The sequence below is a fragment of the Cheilinus undulatus genome, linkage group 1 (assembly GCF_018320785.1).
Source record: "Cheilinus undulatus linkage group 1, ASM1832078v1, whole genome shotgun sequence".
NCBI classification, from domain to species: Eukaryota; Metazoa; Chordata; class Actinopteri; order Labriformes; family Labridae; genus Cheilinus; species Cheilinus undulatus.
Window position 1 is genome coordinate 24,857,254 of NC_054865.1, and position 15,758 is coordinate 24,873,011.

The 15,758-nt window shown below is 40.3% G+C and overlaps 1 protein-coding gene across 1 annotated transcript in view; it reads left to right on the forward strand.

Moving 5' to 3' along the window:
• greb1 (growth regulating estrogen receptor binding 1) overlaps window positions 1–15,758 on the forward strand; it is a 32,618-nt gene that overhangs the window by 14,465 nt on the left and 2,395 nt on the right. Inside the window, exons 8-30 of the mRNA XM_041790014.1 lie at window positions 419–580; window positions 705–827; window positions 3,393–3,578; window positions 3,766–3,902; window positions 4,085–4,361; window positions 4,477–4,605; window positions 4,701–4,913; window positions 6,742–6,939; window positions 7,075–7,258; window positions 7,389–7,572; window positions 7,663–7,799; window positions 7,879–8,230; window positions 8,865–8,980; window positions 10,658–10,863; window positions 10,987–11,593; window positions 11,754–11,910; window positions 12,005–12,107; window positions 12,424–12,579; window positions 13,268–13,404; window positions 13,508–13,669; window positions 14,925–15,129; window positions 15,263–15,425; window positions 15,532–15,650. Of these exons, the coding sequence (XP_041645948.1) occupies window positions 419–580; window positions 705–827; window positions 3,393–3,578; window positions 3,766–3,902; window positions 4,085–4,361; window positions 4,477–4,605; window positions 4,701–4,913; window positions 6,742–6,939; window positions 7,075–7,258; window positions 7,389–7,572; window positions 7,663–7,799; window positions 7,879–8,230; window positions 8,865–8,980; window positions 10,658–10,863; window positions 10,987–11,593; window positions 11,754–11,910; window positions 12,005–12,107; window positions 12,424–12,579; window positions 13,268–13,404; window positions 13,508–13,669; window positions 14,925–15,129; window positions 15,263–15,425; window positions 15,532–15,650 (4,413 nt within the window). The remainder of the gene's footprint in view (window positions 1–418; window positions 581–704; window positions 828–3,392; window positions 3,579–3,765; window positions 3,903–4,084; window positions 4,362–4,476; window positions 4,606–4,700; window positions 4,914–6,741; window positions 6,940–7,074; window positions 7,259–7,388; window positions 7,573–7,662; window positions 7,800–7,878; window positions 8,231–8,864; window positions 8,981–10,657; window positions 10,864–10,986; window positions 11,594–11,753; window positions 11,911–12,004; window positions 12,108–12,423; window positions 12,580–13,267; window positions 13,405–13,507; window positions 13,670–14,924; window positions 15,130–15,262; window positions 15,426–15,531; window positions 15,651–15,758) is intronic.

Genomic DNA, 15,758 nt, shown 5'->3' on the forward strand with positions numbered 1-15,758 from the left:
TGTGGCTCCCAATGAGTGCATTTAAACAGAATATTTAGGGGAAGAGGAAAAGTTGGGTTAATGCATGACTAAAATACAGCTGTTTTTCCATCACTGTATTGATACAAGCTCCTCCTCAAACATGTCCTGTACTTATGTTGCTTTTTTGGATTACAATAAGAGAAGACACAGAACATCAGTCCTTAAAAGTATTCGTTAAAAATTCAACAGTAAAAATCAGCTTTTGTGCATGCATAGCACATTTTAGACTCACTAAGCAAGGGAAAAGCAGGCAAAAAGTCATGAATAAGTGGCCTAGTAACTGACCAGTATGTTTGAGAACAAGTATCCTTGTTGCTGGTTGAACATTAAATTTTGGCCTTAAAAAGCTTGAACCTTTAGTTTTATTTGCAGTGTGATCTTATTTTCTATTCCGCAGGTCCACCTACAAATGCTGGTCCCCCAAAAAAGAGGCACAAAGGCTGGTCACCTGAGTCATCTGCCAACAGTCAGCCAGAGAGTGCTGTGAAGACACCGCCATCTTCATCCACCTTACCAGCAATACCCCCGACCTCTGTCCTACCTAATGGAGCCAGACCAGGTACAAAGAAGGGAATAAGTCAGAGGCATTAATCCAGTGTCATGTGTTAACACAAAAGAACTGACTTCCTTGAAGAGTTTCTGTGCTTATTTTTCAATGCTAATGTGTTCTGTGCTTTCTGCAGAGATTGCTGCCCCACTTAGTTCACCGCAGGGGTCCTTAACCCCAATTTCTCCCCCAGAGCTGTCTGTCATGATCCCTGATCAGCTGCTACAAACCTGCAGACTGCAACCTGTCATATTTAAAGGTCAGATCCATATTTGTATTGTTATTTGGTGTGATTAAATACACTTTAAGGGTCACATATTATGCAAAATACACTTTTTAGGCTTTTCTAGCAAAAACATGTGCCCCTGGTCTGTCCACAATCCCCCAAGAATCAGAAAAATCCATTCCCTCCGCCCTCTCTTTCTCCACCTTTCAGAAAATGTGTGCTGAAACAAGCAGATTTTCCCTTCATGATGTCATGTGGTGAGTTAGCACCGCCCCCAAGTTCAGTTGGCTCTCCCCACTTGGAGGAATGCCCCTTCCTCCTCTCCTGATCCAGCTGAGAGGGGGATCAGGAGTGCCACATTCATTTCCTGAGCGTGGTGGAGTCAGACAGCTCATCAACATTTAAAGCCATAAACACAGAAACAGCTTGTTCTGAGCTGGGCTGAAAACAGAGGGGCGTTTTAGACATGCAAAAACTCAATATTGGAGTGTTTTTTTCAGCAACAAACTTCACATGCATGTTTTGGAGACATCTGAGAACAATATAAACTTATTTTAAAGGGGTAAAATATGTAACTTTTAACACACATGCATGTACCACAATATCTGCAACCAGTAGGAGACAACAGCAGCTGCAAAGTTTCCCAAGTTGATTCATTATGATGACAGGGCTGAGTAGTATTTTTAAACCCTTTCTCAAGCAGGTGAACAGGTAAAGTTTTCAGTAACAACACAGCAGATGGTCATTTAGCTTGTTGTTCCTTTCAGGTTAGAGGTCAGCCAACACCTCAGGCTGTTTCTCAGCCTGTCTGCCTACCTTTCACCACCTCCTCCCCACCATTTCACCTTTATGAATCACCCATCAAGTCATCCACATTCCCTTATTACTTATTTTATCCTAAACCCTTTCTATATTTGATGTGTTTACTTTAATTCTCCTGTTTTCATTCACACCTCTTAGTCATCACCTCAACTTTTGTGTCTTTTCCTCTCAGCTTGGAATCTTTAGTACTTCATTTTCCTATCAGTTTTACAAGAAATGGCTTCTATATGATAGCTAAAACAAACTAGATATGTCAAAGCTACATGAATATAAGTCAAAGAAAGTGATTTACCAAATCCTTTTATATGCTTTTAGTGACATTTATAAAAAAAAATAAAAAGCCAGTATTTGGCTCTTTTGCCATTGTAGTAGATGAAGAGCTTTCCAGTAAACACAGCTGGTATGACAAAAGAATAGGGATGTAACGTACCGTGTGCTGGCCGCAGGTGTGCATTCGGCTTTAAATACATATATTTTGGCTCCAGTGTTATTAACCTTCTAAAAGCTTCAGTGTCCAACACTGAAAATAGCTGTAGGTCTTTTGATTGTGAGTCTTTTGACCTGGCCAGACTCTGCTCCTGGCATCTTAACAAATCTTTTCAGGGTGATGATTTGCCAAGTTGCTCCTTATTGTTACTCAGATTCCCCATCAAGTGTGTCACTGCAGTCTGGCAGTGTCAGCATACTGTTTTTGGTTTGTCCGTCATCTTTCTCGTTTCTCATTTCTTGACACCTGTTAACTAAAATGCTTCCACACGTCAGATTTAAAAGTCACAGAAGCATCCACAATCACTAAACTTTCTCACTTAGTTCGCCCTCGCTACTAGTAGCATCACCATTTTCAGGCTGTTAGGTCAAGCCAGTGAGGGAGACATAAACTACACTTTTTGCCCTGAAGTCCTGTTGTAGAAACTTTAACATGTCCAAGTTGGTATTGAGACGCCTCTGTCACAACACTACCACAATATTAACATTATCGTTAGAGCTCTACAGAAGAAACAATTGGAAGCTATCATTTTGACCTTTCAGAACCTATAGTGTTTTTCCCAGTTTGTTTTTCAATGTATAAGCCAAAAGATTAACCTTTCAATTGTAAAAGTTATCTGGAGATCATTTGATACTAAAATAAATCCCAGTTCTAAATCTTTGCATAACAAAAGTCAAGTGTTGGTTGAAAAAAAAGCTGCATTGTTTTTGAAATTCGCTATATTGTTTAACACCTGTCTCCAATAAAATCATAAAATAAGATTAAGTTAAATTCAATACAGTTTTAAAAAGCCTGGTATCTTCCTCCCTGTGAGTCTGAATGGGATAAGCGGCATTGTAAATGGATGATGGATGTTGCCATCCCACAAATAAAGCTGTGATTAGCGCATCATGTTAAAAATATGTTATGATTTAATCATAACTTTTCCTCTGTTAAAAACAGTAGATCAGAGGCTCAAAGATTTAGACAAAGATGTCTTGTGTTTTTGGTTGCAAAGGCTACATTTGACTCAATATCATTTTTCTCCACATGATTCAGAAAGTGTTGAGTAACTTTGCCATCCAGCCATCACTGGGGCCGTCTCCTTTCTCTGTCATTTCTTACTTCATATCCATCAGTCAAATTATGTTCAGGGGAGCCTCCCCATTCTTTTAGCATAATTTTTATTAAATTACCTCATTATTCTTGGAATGGAGAAGGGCAGCTACCCTGACTATTCATGCTAAAAATGTCCAAAAGTAACCTCAGCCACTTCTTCTTGTTCATCCTTGTTTCTGTGCACCTCACAGGTCATGGCCCTCTCCCCCAGCTGACTGGCAATGTCAGTGAAGTGCTCATCAGTTCATTGCTCCAGAGCTGTTATCTGAGCTCCCAGACTCTCCCCAGAGTCTACCAGCACTACGGACCATCACCCATTCAGCCTTTGTCCACTGAGATGCAGATTCTTCTCACGGTCTACTACCTTGTTCAGCTAGGTCAGAGCCAAATCTTTTCTAAAATATATTTGTTATGCCCTATCATCACCACTAGGAGGCAGAAGAGGTAAACAAGAAGTTACAGCAAGCTTAAGTTTCCTGACATTACTTTTTTAAAAGTTTTTGATATTATTTATTTTCTTCCTAATCACACATTGTGCTTTGTTTGTCATTATACTTATCCTAGGTCCAGACCAGGTGCCCCTCATTGAGGACTTGGAGCAGATATTCATGAGGTCATGGAGGGAGTCACACCTTAGCGAGATCAGACAGTACCAGCAGCCTCAAACAGCTGCTACCCAAGGGAGACACTATGGCATAGAGGTGAGTCAAAGTAGTGTTGTATTTTTCTACTTTGGGGTAAGAAAAATAATTATTCTTTGGACAAAATCTTAACAATTTGCATAATAATCATCAATTTTAAGGCCCTCTATTGTGTCAACAAATTAAATACATACACCATGAGTACATTAAAAATGCTTCTCTTATTTCTGCCCTGATGCCAGACCCCATCCACCCTGCCTGGCCTCCCACAGCATCTCTCCTTACCTCCCCAGGGCCAGCAACCTCTGAGCCCCAGCCAGCTTCCCTGGCTGGCCCAGCTGGCTGCATCGTCTTGTGGAGAGGGCGTGGTGGTTATAGGGGAGCAGATAGGATCTTTGGCTCAAGGCATCCAGCAAACATTCTGCAAGTTAATGGAAGGACGACTTGAAAACACTAACTATGTTGTCGTTATTGTCACTGCACCTGGACAGGAAACACAGTCCTGTGTGGTAGTTACAGGTGGGAGTTGGCTTTTGTATTTGTATTTATTTTGCGTTTCTATAGCGTTGTCCAAAGATTAACCTAAAAGCATATACAAATGTTTTGTTTTTGTGGTTTTGCAATGCTGTTGCAGGTAAACACCAATGTCGGGCTTTGGCAGAGAGCATGTACTCTCCCAGTGAGGGACTAAAAGAAATAAACCACCAGCTCTCCACTGGTGTGGCCCAGGAACTCATCACCTACTGCAACTGCCTTGGACAAGGTCTGTCTGCCTTCTTTTTCATGCATATTACATGATGTTAATGTTTATTTTTATCATGATTTTTCATCGTAAGATGCATCTTTTCTATTTTTCAGACGGTGATATGAACCACCTACTAGACAGTGCCACTGTGGACAGCAACGAGCCATCTCCCATGTCGAGTAGTCATGAGTCAACTGAGGACAGAAGTCTAAAACCCAGGCACAGTCCCAAAGATGCACAGAGTCCAAAAGATTTACAAACACAAGGTTCAAAAGACTCACCAAGCAATAAGGAGGGTGCACCAAGTCCAAAAGACACCTGTTCAGGTGAGACAGAGATTGGAATTATATTTATTGCTATTATTTTTCCCAAAGTCAACATAATTGGGAGTCAATAGGATTTTTCATTCCTAAACAATTATATGTAATCTGGATTTTCTTTGACAAATTTACAAATAATTACAATGACGAGTTATTTTGCAAAATAACTCGAAATGTAGTGTTTCAAATTATCATGCAAAAGTTATTATGTGATAGTTTCTAAAGGACTGAAAACAGAAATCTTTTGCATCAAGAACTAAATTTACTCAAATCATAGTTTTTTCAATCAGAAACATCTTTACAAATCAAGTTACATTTTAACATAGGAGCCCTTCTTTTATATCACCTTAACAACTCTCTCATCCATTGAACTTGTAAGTACATTTATAATTTCTACCTTTGAGGATGCCAGAATAGCCTCCCAGAGCTGCTGTCTTGAGGGAAACTGTCCTCTGCCCACCCTCAAGGAGATTCTTTTCAAGAATGCTCCGCAGGTTCTCAGTACAGTTGAGGTCAGGGGATGATGGTGGCCACACCATGATTTCTCCTCCTTGTCCCTATAGCAGTGAATGCCTCAGTGGAATTTTTTTTTGCAGAATGGGATGGTGTGTTGTCCTGCATGGAAATGATTTTACTCCAGAAGACACAGTTCTTCTTTTTGAAATGTGCAATTAGGAACACCACATATTTTGATGAAGTCATTTTCACACCTTCAGGCACCTTAAAGGGGCCTACTGACTCACTTCTTATGATTCAAGCCCAAAACATAAATCCACCACCTCACTGCTGATGTTGTGGTCTTGTTGGGACATGGTGACTATCCACCAACCACCCAGAACTCCATCCATCTGGACAATTCAGTAGCACGGCACTCATCAGTGAATTAAACTGTTTGAAAATTAGTTTTCATATATTTCTGAGCCCACTGAAATCGTTTCTCCTTGTGGGTATTGGTTAAGGGTGGCTGAAATACAGATTTATGCACATCAGCAAGCCTTTGGAGGATCCTTCCTTGAGAGGCTCTTGGGATTCCAGAGGCACCGGAACGAGCAGCTTCAAATACCTGTTTGCTACTTATCGGTTGATTTTTCACAGCTGTTCTCTTTATATGATAAATTTACCTTATTACAGAAATTTTCCTTATACTTTTCACAGTACAACAATCTCTTTTAGGTTTTTGTGTTATATCCAGTGTTTTCATACCTTTTGCAAGATACTGCACTAATTCATGCTTTTCATCTGCAGAAAGACTTTTCTTTTTCCCCTTATTGCATGAAACCTGTTGCTTCCTTAATAATGTGGAACAACCTCCTTAAGTAGTTTTCCTTTAATTAGGCTCACCTGGCAAACTAATGACCAAACCTGTCTGAGATTAATGTCAGTTATGAAAACTGATAGGAGAAGCAGCACAATTGAAAACTTAAATTGAAAATTAAAAACTAATTTGCCAAAATATATTCACCCCCAACTGCACAAGCTAGAACTTTTAGTTTGACTTTAAAAAATTTACCGACTAGTATTTTTAAAAGTTATTTTTTAGATGAATGAACACAATTAATTGACTTTATTCCATTATGTAAATATACTGTTAGGTTTCCCTTTTCTACATCAGTACATTACATCCCATTCACACTCCATATCTTTACTTTTGCTTTGTTTAATATTTACAGTTGCTCAATCTATTTGAACCAATTAATTTTCCATTGAACTTCAAAATTTAGAGATAAACCTGGAAGTATTCCATCATCCTTTTCCCAGCTGATTGATACAGTTTACTCAAGGTTCATTGCAATAATGAGATTAGTGATGTGAACTTTTGTTTCTCTGTGTGTAGAATACTCCGTAGATTGGCGTGAGGTTCGGCCCATCCAGCTGGCAGTGGCCAGAAAGCTGTTGTCCCATGTTTGTGCAATAGCAGACTCCAGCACTCAGAACCTGGACCTAGGCTCATTTGACAGGGTCAGTTTCCTCATCCTGGTCCCGCCCTCTGAGGTCACGTTTCAGCAGACTGTTCTCCACCTCTGGAGCTCTGGTAAGTAACATGATTCTTTTCTTGTCAGTAATTGCTTTTAATCCATTATTTTCTGTGAAAAAAAATTGTGCACATAAAATTTTCCTTTTTTCCTTTAAGACTATACAACTTTCAACCTCTGTTTGTGCAACTTAGGTGTCCTTCAAGAGCTTGGTGGTTTAGACCAGGAGTGTTTGTCCCAGCAGGAGGCTGAGCGTTATGTGGTGAAGATGGACCAGAGCGCTCAAGTACGGATAGACAGCTTGATTCAGGAAGCACACAGAAACTCCTACACACTTTACATCCTAGTCCACGACCATGCCCACCGGGACATTAACAGGTGTGTAAAAGAGAGAAAATTAGAACTGGATACAAAACAATAAAATGAAGTGATACTGCAGACTTTGACAAAGACTTTAGCTGTGTTAAATCTTTCTTTGGTGTCTGTCTTTACCTTTCTATGCATTCAGTGCATCCTGCAGCAGCTCTGAGGGCAGTTTGGGTCTGGTTGACCAGCTGTTAAACTCCAGACAGGTCCGAGATGCTCCAAACATCCTTATTCTCCATGTCACCTCCTTTCCCTTCACCCTGCAGACACAGTATACACGCATCAGCCCTTACAACGAGATCCACTGGCCTTCTGCGTTCAGTAATGTAAGGAAAAAACTCACACAGCTGGCACACAGCTGGAGATTTAGACATGGCACTGATATGCATTTTACCCTTGAATCATTGTGTGTTTAGGATGTGGACCTGTACCATGAGAGGACGAGGTACTTTGGCGTGTCAGAGCTTTTAGAGTCAACACGTTCAGGGAGCAGCCTGCCTCTAATGCGTTGTGATTCATCCTTTGAAAGCATGGTGTCTGCTCTGGAAGAGAGGTAATTCAAACACACAAAAGCAAGTTTGCACTTTTTAAAACCCCCCTAGAAAATGAGAGCAAGATTCTCTCTATCCTAGGTTCCCAAAGCTGCACAGCGCTGTGATCCGGACTACAGTTTTGATCCAACACTACTGCGTAGCTCTGATGGCTGCATCAGGCCGAATCAGCAGCTCCCATAACCTCCACAAACACACATCTGTGGAGACCCTGGAGATTGTACAATCACTGCTCACGGCTGCCCAGCAATGTCCTGCTCACCATGGTCACATGGTCCTGCTGCGAATCCCCTCTCTGGCTCTGGCAGCCTGGGCCCACAGACGGCTCTCCAGAGTTAGGAGGCAGCTGGGTCTGGAGGGGAGTTTTGAAATCATCATGGGGAATCCAAACCAGGCTCTGTCTATTGGACAGACCTTCATCGATCAGATCAAGGTAGTGTGGTAGTAGTTTATTCTAGTATAAAATCCAAGATAAACAAAGCAAAAACTTTTTATGAACGATATGTAGGCAGTTATAAGAGTAGGTTAATAGGCTTATGTCTGTTTTTGGGCCTTGAGTTTAGTATTTTGCTGATGCCTTCTCTTTTTTTTTTTTTTTTTTTGGTTGTTTTTTTTTTTTTTTTTTTGTATTTTGAGCCAGAAGTGACAACATTTCTAAGACAGAGTGGTTATGGGCTCCTGAGCAGTAGCTGTACAGCATCAACTACAGCTAGCTTTGTACTGAAATAAACTAAAATAGACGCCACCAGTTTCACTTTTATTTGGTCATTAGTGATAAAAATTTACACTGTTGTATTAAAGAAGACTTAACCCTAGGAACGAAGACCACAGACTTTTTTTTAGTCTTTTTAGGTAATAATTCAACTAATTCTTGTCAGTTTTCTTGCATTCCCATTTCTTTTTTTGCCACCAGGGTTGTCTCCTCCTGCTAGCTTCTAGAAAGAATGCAGGTTTATGGCATTCCTGCATAAATTTCATCTCTGAAACCAACATACTGAATTCAATTTTGTGTACAGTCTTTGAGAAAAACTGCTTCCTGAGCTTGTGTTTTTGTTCGTATTCTGCAGACATGGCTAAAGATCCAGGATGCTGAATGGGTTCCTCGGACCTACCTGGAGCTGGAGGCCCTTCCCTGTATACTGATTTTGTCAGGAGCTGAGCCACTGGGAGAATCCCTGCCCAGGTACAAACATTGGTCTTTTTTACAATACCAGTATCAGAGGTAGAAACAGGCGAAAAATGTCACGCAGTTTGTAAAAGACTCAAGAAAATGTTATTGTGTATAACATAGTGACAGAAGATTACCTGGGGTTAAAAGTAGTTTTGGGCAAATGACACCAAAGCCCCAAAGCTTTTCTCGGTCTAATGATCCATGTATTTATTCTCCTTGTTCCGTGTATTGATGTCACCTTCATAAAGCGCTACTTAAAAGTTCTGGTGCCTCTATGCAATACCTCAGTGGCATTTGACACAGTAGTTATTAAGTAATGCAAAAACAGCATTCTGTGGAGTTGGACCATTATGACATGATTTTACTATTATGAGAAGGTAAGATCATTTTTTCCAAGGCTGGAGAAAAAGTCAGCCAGAAAATGAAACAATAAAGCCCAGCACTGTGGTGAAACACTTTTCTAGACAGATATAAATAAATTGAAGAAATAAATAAACACAAGCCGCTGTTCACAAGCAAGATCTAATTGTGTGCCAATCATTTAAATGAATCAAAGTACCACTCTTATCCTACGAATGCTAGCCATAGAAAAATGAATGAATCTCTTGGCACAAGGTCAATTTATGCTAATTGAACATACCACATCTCTAGACATGGCAGGCAGTTCTATGGATCACTGGATATGACTCTTTGGTCTATGTGGACTTTTCTTTCATGAGGTAGGATCGAATCCAGCTATCAACAAACAGATTTATCTTAATGATCACTGTATTCAATTGTAAATAGCTCTGTTAATGGTTACATGTTTGTATTGAATTCAAAGAAGGGACAGACTGCATTATACGGCTTTTATTGTAGAAGTTTGAGATTGAAACAGCGAGATGCTGTGCCAATGCTTCTGTCCCTCTGTTAAACAGCTGCTGTTATTTTAGTATGCCACCAGATGTCACTGTTTTTCCTCAGATTGAAACCCCATTCAACTTTTCAACTCTTTTTGGCACAATTTGAAAGAAAGTCTTAATGCTGTCTGTGGCTTTATGTACCGATCACTGGTTAAAAGCTTACTAGTATAGTTAACATTCACATACATATACTCACATAAAACACAACACAAACTACCATAGTGTTAAACCTAGTTATTAAGATATAGTTAAACATTGAAGTTGACTGAAATCACACCTAGCCAAATTTCTTTAAGTGGGTCTGACACACCTAGATCACAGAATTGGGAGTCATTAAAGTCTTGTATGGTTATCTCAATCAGACCCACACTGGTCTAAGCGCACATGCACTGCTGTTCTCACTCTGGTTTTTGAGGTTGAGGCTGAATGGTGTAAATGTGTTGCAGATAAAGACTTACTTTAAGCTTATCATTAAATTATATTTCCTCCAATGCCATTATACTACTACAAGGACAACAGTCCAATTAAAAGATGTAATCGATCCATAACCATAGTTGACTTAATTGTTTATTTGTAAGCACTGACTGTAAAATGTGGGAGCCAGCCAATATAAAGAAACACTCTTAGGGGTACTATGCAGAAGTACAAAAGTTTAGTGACATGGGAACCACTTGGGCTCTGATCTCTCCTAGATCCTTGTTATTATTTTGATTTCTCTCAGAAGCAGCGAAAACTTAAATGCATGCTATCTTTAAAGTTAACAGTATGGTTTTTTTTGTGTTTACAGATCAGTGAAGTACTGTGATCTTAGGGTGATTAGCTGCTCCTACCTCCAGAGAACCACTCTGGAACAAGAACTAGGCCTGGCTGCTTATCTTGTGAAAGCAGAGTCACGACCCCCACACAACCCTGGACCAGGAAGTGACCAGCTGGAGAGCGATGCTGAGAAACTCAGCAGTACTGACAATGAGGAGGAGGAGGGGCAGGAGAATGGTGAGATAGTACACACCCAAACAGTTGTATGAGCTATAAAATTTTGTGAAATAATTAGTATTGCTGTCTAAATAGATATTTCCACTAAATAATGATTTTAATTCTCCCTCATTCTTTATTCAGAAGACTCCCCTCTATCATCCAGTCAGCAGCTTCGGTCTGGCCCAGACAGTGGAGCTTCAGATCCCTTTCCTGCGCAAAGCACCACCTCTCCAAATGTTCAGAAAGGCACCAATGAAACTATAAAATCTCCCTCACCATCACAGACTCAGTTTCAACCACAGCCACCATCTCAGTCTTTTCTGTATCCTCCTCCTGCGCTACACCACCAAACCCAATCTCATGTGCAGAGTTACTCCCATCCCCAGCCTCAGCCCCAATTCCAGAGTCAAAATCAGTCATTATCTCAAACATTTCCCCAACATAACTCCCAAACAGCTTTACAGCACCAGTCCCTCTCCCAGATGCAAATACCTCATCCTCAACCACAGCTGCTTCCCCCTGCACAGTCTCGACGCCAACACTCAAAATCCACCTCATCTGGGTCCTTGTCCCCCCGAGCCTCCTCTCCTCATTTGAGCTGCTCCTGGGCTCGCGGAGTGAGTCGACCGCCTTCTGTGCTCCTCCCTCGTGCCCTCTATGATGTCATCACAGCCAGTGACAGCAGCGGACTTCCACGATGCACAACGTTCCTGCCACACATGTCTGTAGCATGGGCCAGCAGCTTTAGGTAAAACTGACACATGTTTTTTGGCACATCAAACTTAAAGAATAATAGCACTGATACAAAGCTGACTTATCATATACTAACAGTGTCACTCTTTACAAATTTGTGTGGCAGTTGTGGATCAGTGTCTGAATCAGTCAGTTTAATTTTCTCTTATCTGCAGGCCTTTGCTGAGTAAGATGATGACATGCACTGAACAGTCACTGTACTACCGCCAGTGGACCGTCCCACGCTCCTACCACATGGACTGCAGCAATCGCACTGAAGGAAGGAGTGACAACTTTCACCCTCGCAGACTGCTGCTCAGTGGACCCCCACAGGTGCCCTCTCTCCTATTGTCTTTCTTGATTCAGACTGAAGCTCATTCTTAGCTGTATATTTACATGTTTCTGCTTTTGTTGTCCCCACTTTCAGGTGGGTAAGACAGGAGCATACCTGCACTTCTTGGGTATTTTATCTCGGATGCTGATCAGGCTGATGGAGGTGGATATCTACGATGAAGAAGACATCAACTACAGTGAGTATACTCAAAGTAACATTCACCAAATCACTCCAATATGATAGAAATCATGATGACTGGGTGTAGCTGATTGCTGGAATTTAAAAGCAGAAAAGGTTCAGGAAAACAGTAGGGGACCTATAATTTTCTACTGTTTTCCTGCACCTTTTCTGCTTTTAAATTGATTTCAATTGGCAACACAATATGGTTGTACCAGTTATTTTAGTGCGATATGTACAGATTAAGAATTTTTCCATCATTGTTCATCAATTATAGCCATCAATGCATCAATTGTCCATCAATGCATACATATTTGAATGTGTTGCGTTTTTAGGTACCCAGGCAGAGGGAGTCCAGTACCACCCACCCAGTGCTCGCTGGCCCAACCCAGACATCATGAAGATGATTCCTTTTGACTACACCATCCATGACCCCAAATATGACGACATCAGCTCCGTCTATTGCCCTGAGTATAAACCTGGTACTGAAGGTAGGCATCCACACGTATGATCAAGATGTTAACATACAAACTTATCTGTATTTGAACACAATTCATCTTAATTTTGGCTGTTTAGGAAAACAAACTCTGACAGGTAAGCTGTAAAACATGATGTTGTCATGACACATACAGTGCTTAACAAATTTGTTAGACCACCTGTCATATTCGTCTCAAAGACCCAACAGCATCATGAAGTGCTTTAATGCGGACTCTTTCATTTTCAGTGAGCTCTCCACGTTTTACCATTTTGAACAGGAATGAGGGATTTCAAATTTGAGCCGGCTCACTGGGCTTCTCTGAGAAGTCAGAAATCAATCAAGCATAACATTCAACTACTAAAACGAATTTTTCTGTTCAGGAATGCAAGTAAATAATAATTTGACATATTAATCAAGAAATATTAATGTGCTTTACTATTTTTTCAGTTTTTTTGTAAATCAGTGACTTTTAAAATTCATAGATAACAATAATAATTATATTCTAGCATTAAAAATATCATTTGGGTTAAAGAGCTTCTACATATTGGTGTATTAACCATTGCAGAAACATAAAAAATGATTTTGGTAATTACCAATGCTGTTAATTTAGGGCAGCTGTGGCATAAACATTACTTTGGTTAGGGTTAGGGTGGTCTTATAAGTTTGTTAAGCACTGTACATGCGCATATTGTGTTTTCAAGGAAACCCATTGCGCCAGGAGGATGTGTACCTTCGAAGGCGAACATCCAGGATCAAGTTGTCTAAATATGCAGCCTACAATACCTACCACCACTGTGAACAGTGTCATCAGTACCTGGGCTTCAACCCCAGATACCAGGTCAGCAGAACACAACAAACACCACAAAGATAAATGACACACACACTATTAAAACACAAATGTTAATGCTCATGTTGTGTATTCTTTCCGATCATACATTCAGATGTATGAGTCAACACTGCATGCCTTCACATTCACCCATCTACTGCTCGGAGAAGAGATACAGCTTTACTTCATCATCCCAAAGTCTAAAGAGCATTACTTCAGCTTCAGCCAACCAGGAGGCCAGCTGGAGAGCATGAGACTGCCTCTCACCTCGGACTGGGTAAGTCCCTCTTTGCTGAAATCTTAACCATGTATTTGTAAATGTAAGCCTTTTCCCTTTTCACACGAGTTAAAAATGATAACACTGCAGGACTAAATCCTGTTATTGGAGTGCAGAGGTTGTTTGTGTGAAAGAATCACTCTGAATGCCTTGGGGAAAATTTGTGTAGTGTTACACTTCTTTGTGCATGGGAAAATGATATGTTAGTTAATGTTAGTTATTTGATAAAGAAGGGGAAAATAGCTTTTTAGACAGTTCAAAGGAAGCTCTTTTCTTGTTTTGGTAACACTTTATTTGAAGAGTTATGCATATGACTGACATGACACTTGTCATTCCCATGACATGACACCTGTCATTCTCATGAAGGAGGCTTTATAAATGTTGTCATTAAGTGAATTCAGGTAATTATTTCACCTTTAATGCAATAAATTAAGAGTATACCTACTTCTATGCACACCACCTCAAAGGGCATCCCAAAAGAGGAATGGAAGTTTTCACCCTTTTCCCTTATTCTGGAGGAAAACCTGTGTGAATGTTTGACTTTTGTTTTTGTGAAGTTATAGCAGTTGTCATAATCAGCCCACCCATTTCCACCATTTGAAAGGTAGGGAAGACATGCGTACTATCAGGCTGTTAGTTATTATACAGTCTGTGTTTATGAGGGTCAGTAGAGGTTCTGAATCTTTTCCTTTGGAAGCTTGATCAGTCTGTGATATAGTACATCGTCTATAATTGCATGCACGTACCTCAAGACATTGTCTTATAAGTTATACACATGGTGGGGCAGTATGCTTATGGTCCATTAGGTGGTGCTACAGGTTAGGCTATGTCTTAAAATTTCCCCCTGGATAACCTCAGTTCAGTGGGGTTTTTTTTTAAGTGTGTGCAAGCATGTGTTTGAAGATATACTGTAAATTAGTTGGAGCACTTGAACGTCCTCTGTTCATCAAATTTAACCAGAAAACATTTGGTCTCCTCTTCAGTTACTTAGTAAACACTGTATATTTAGAGATCAAAATATGTCCAAAACCCACAGCACAGACTCTGTATTCAGATATCATCAACTTATAAGACATTATGATTGCAGCAGAGGTTAATACTGATTGTATAATTTAAAGAAATAAATATTTAATGCATTTTGACAGCAGATTCCTTACTTTTCATTTTTTGTTTGGTGGTACACTGCTTAACTCTCTGTTTTTGACACATTTTTCCTCCTATAAACTTAAAATCCAATTTTTTGCTACTTTCCCAGAGCCCAGATTGCATCAAGAGCCCAATCTTCACCCCGACCACTGGTCGTCATGAGCATGGTCTTTTTAACTTGTACCATGCTATGGACGGAGCATCACACCTGCATATTCTGGTGGTCAAAGAATATGAGATGGCTGTGTATAAGAAATACTGGCCTAATCACATCATGCTGGTGTTGCCCACTGTCTTCAATGGAGCTGGAATAGGTATGCAGAGATGCTGTTAGATAAGTGCGGATTTTATAATTTTGTAGATGTTTAATGCAGGCAAATAAAGCAATTACTGAAATGTGATGTTCAACTTTGAATTACTATAGCACTGATTCACTTCCTGTTTCAGGTGCTGCTCACTTCCTAATAAAGGAGCTCTCATATCACAACTTGGAGCTGGAGCGCAGTCGGCGTTTGGAGGGCGGAGCCCCAGCAGGTGATGTCTGGCCTTTCATCATAGTAGCCGATGACTCCTGCGTTATGTGGAACGCTGTGGATCTCGACGCACAAAGGTAAATAGAGATGTTTTACAGGTAACTGTAATAGACAACAAAGCTATTGTTTTCTGTTAAAACTTAAAAATCTTTGAAATTATTTTTAATTACTTTGTGTCATTAGTGGTGCAGTGGAACATGCTGTGTCACTAAAGCAGGTCCTTCAGCACATGGAGGCCTGTCCAGACCTGGCACACTACGGACTCTGTGGGATCAGGAAGTGGAGCAGCCGGGGACCCACAGGTTAGAGTCATGTCAGAAAATAGCACATATTTTGAAAAGATCAGCCTTTCACAACAGAACTCAAATGTTCTAAGATATATTTTCCTAGAAATATCAGTAACAGCCTCT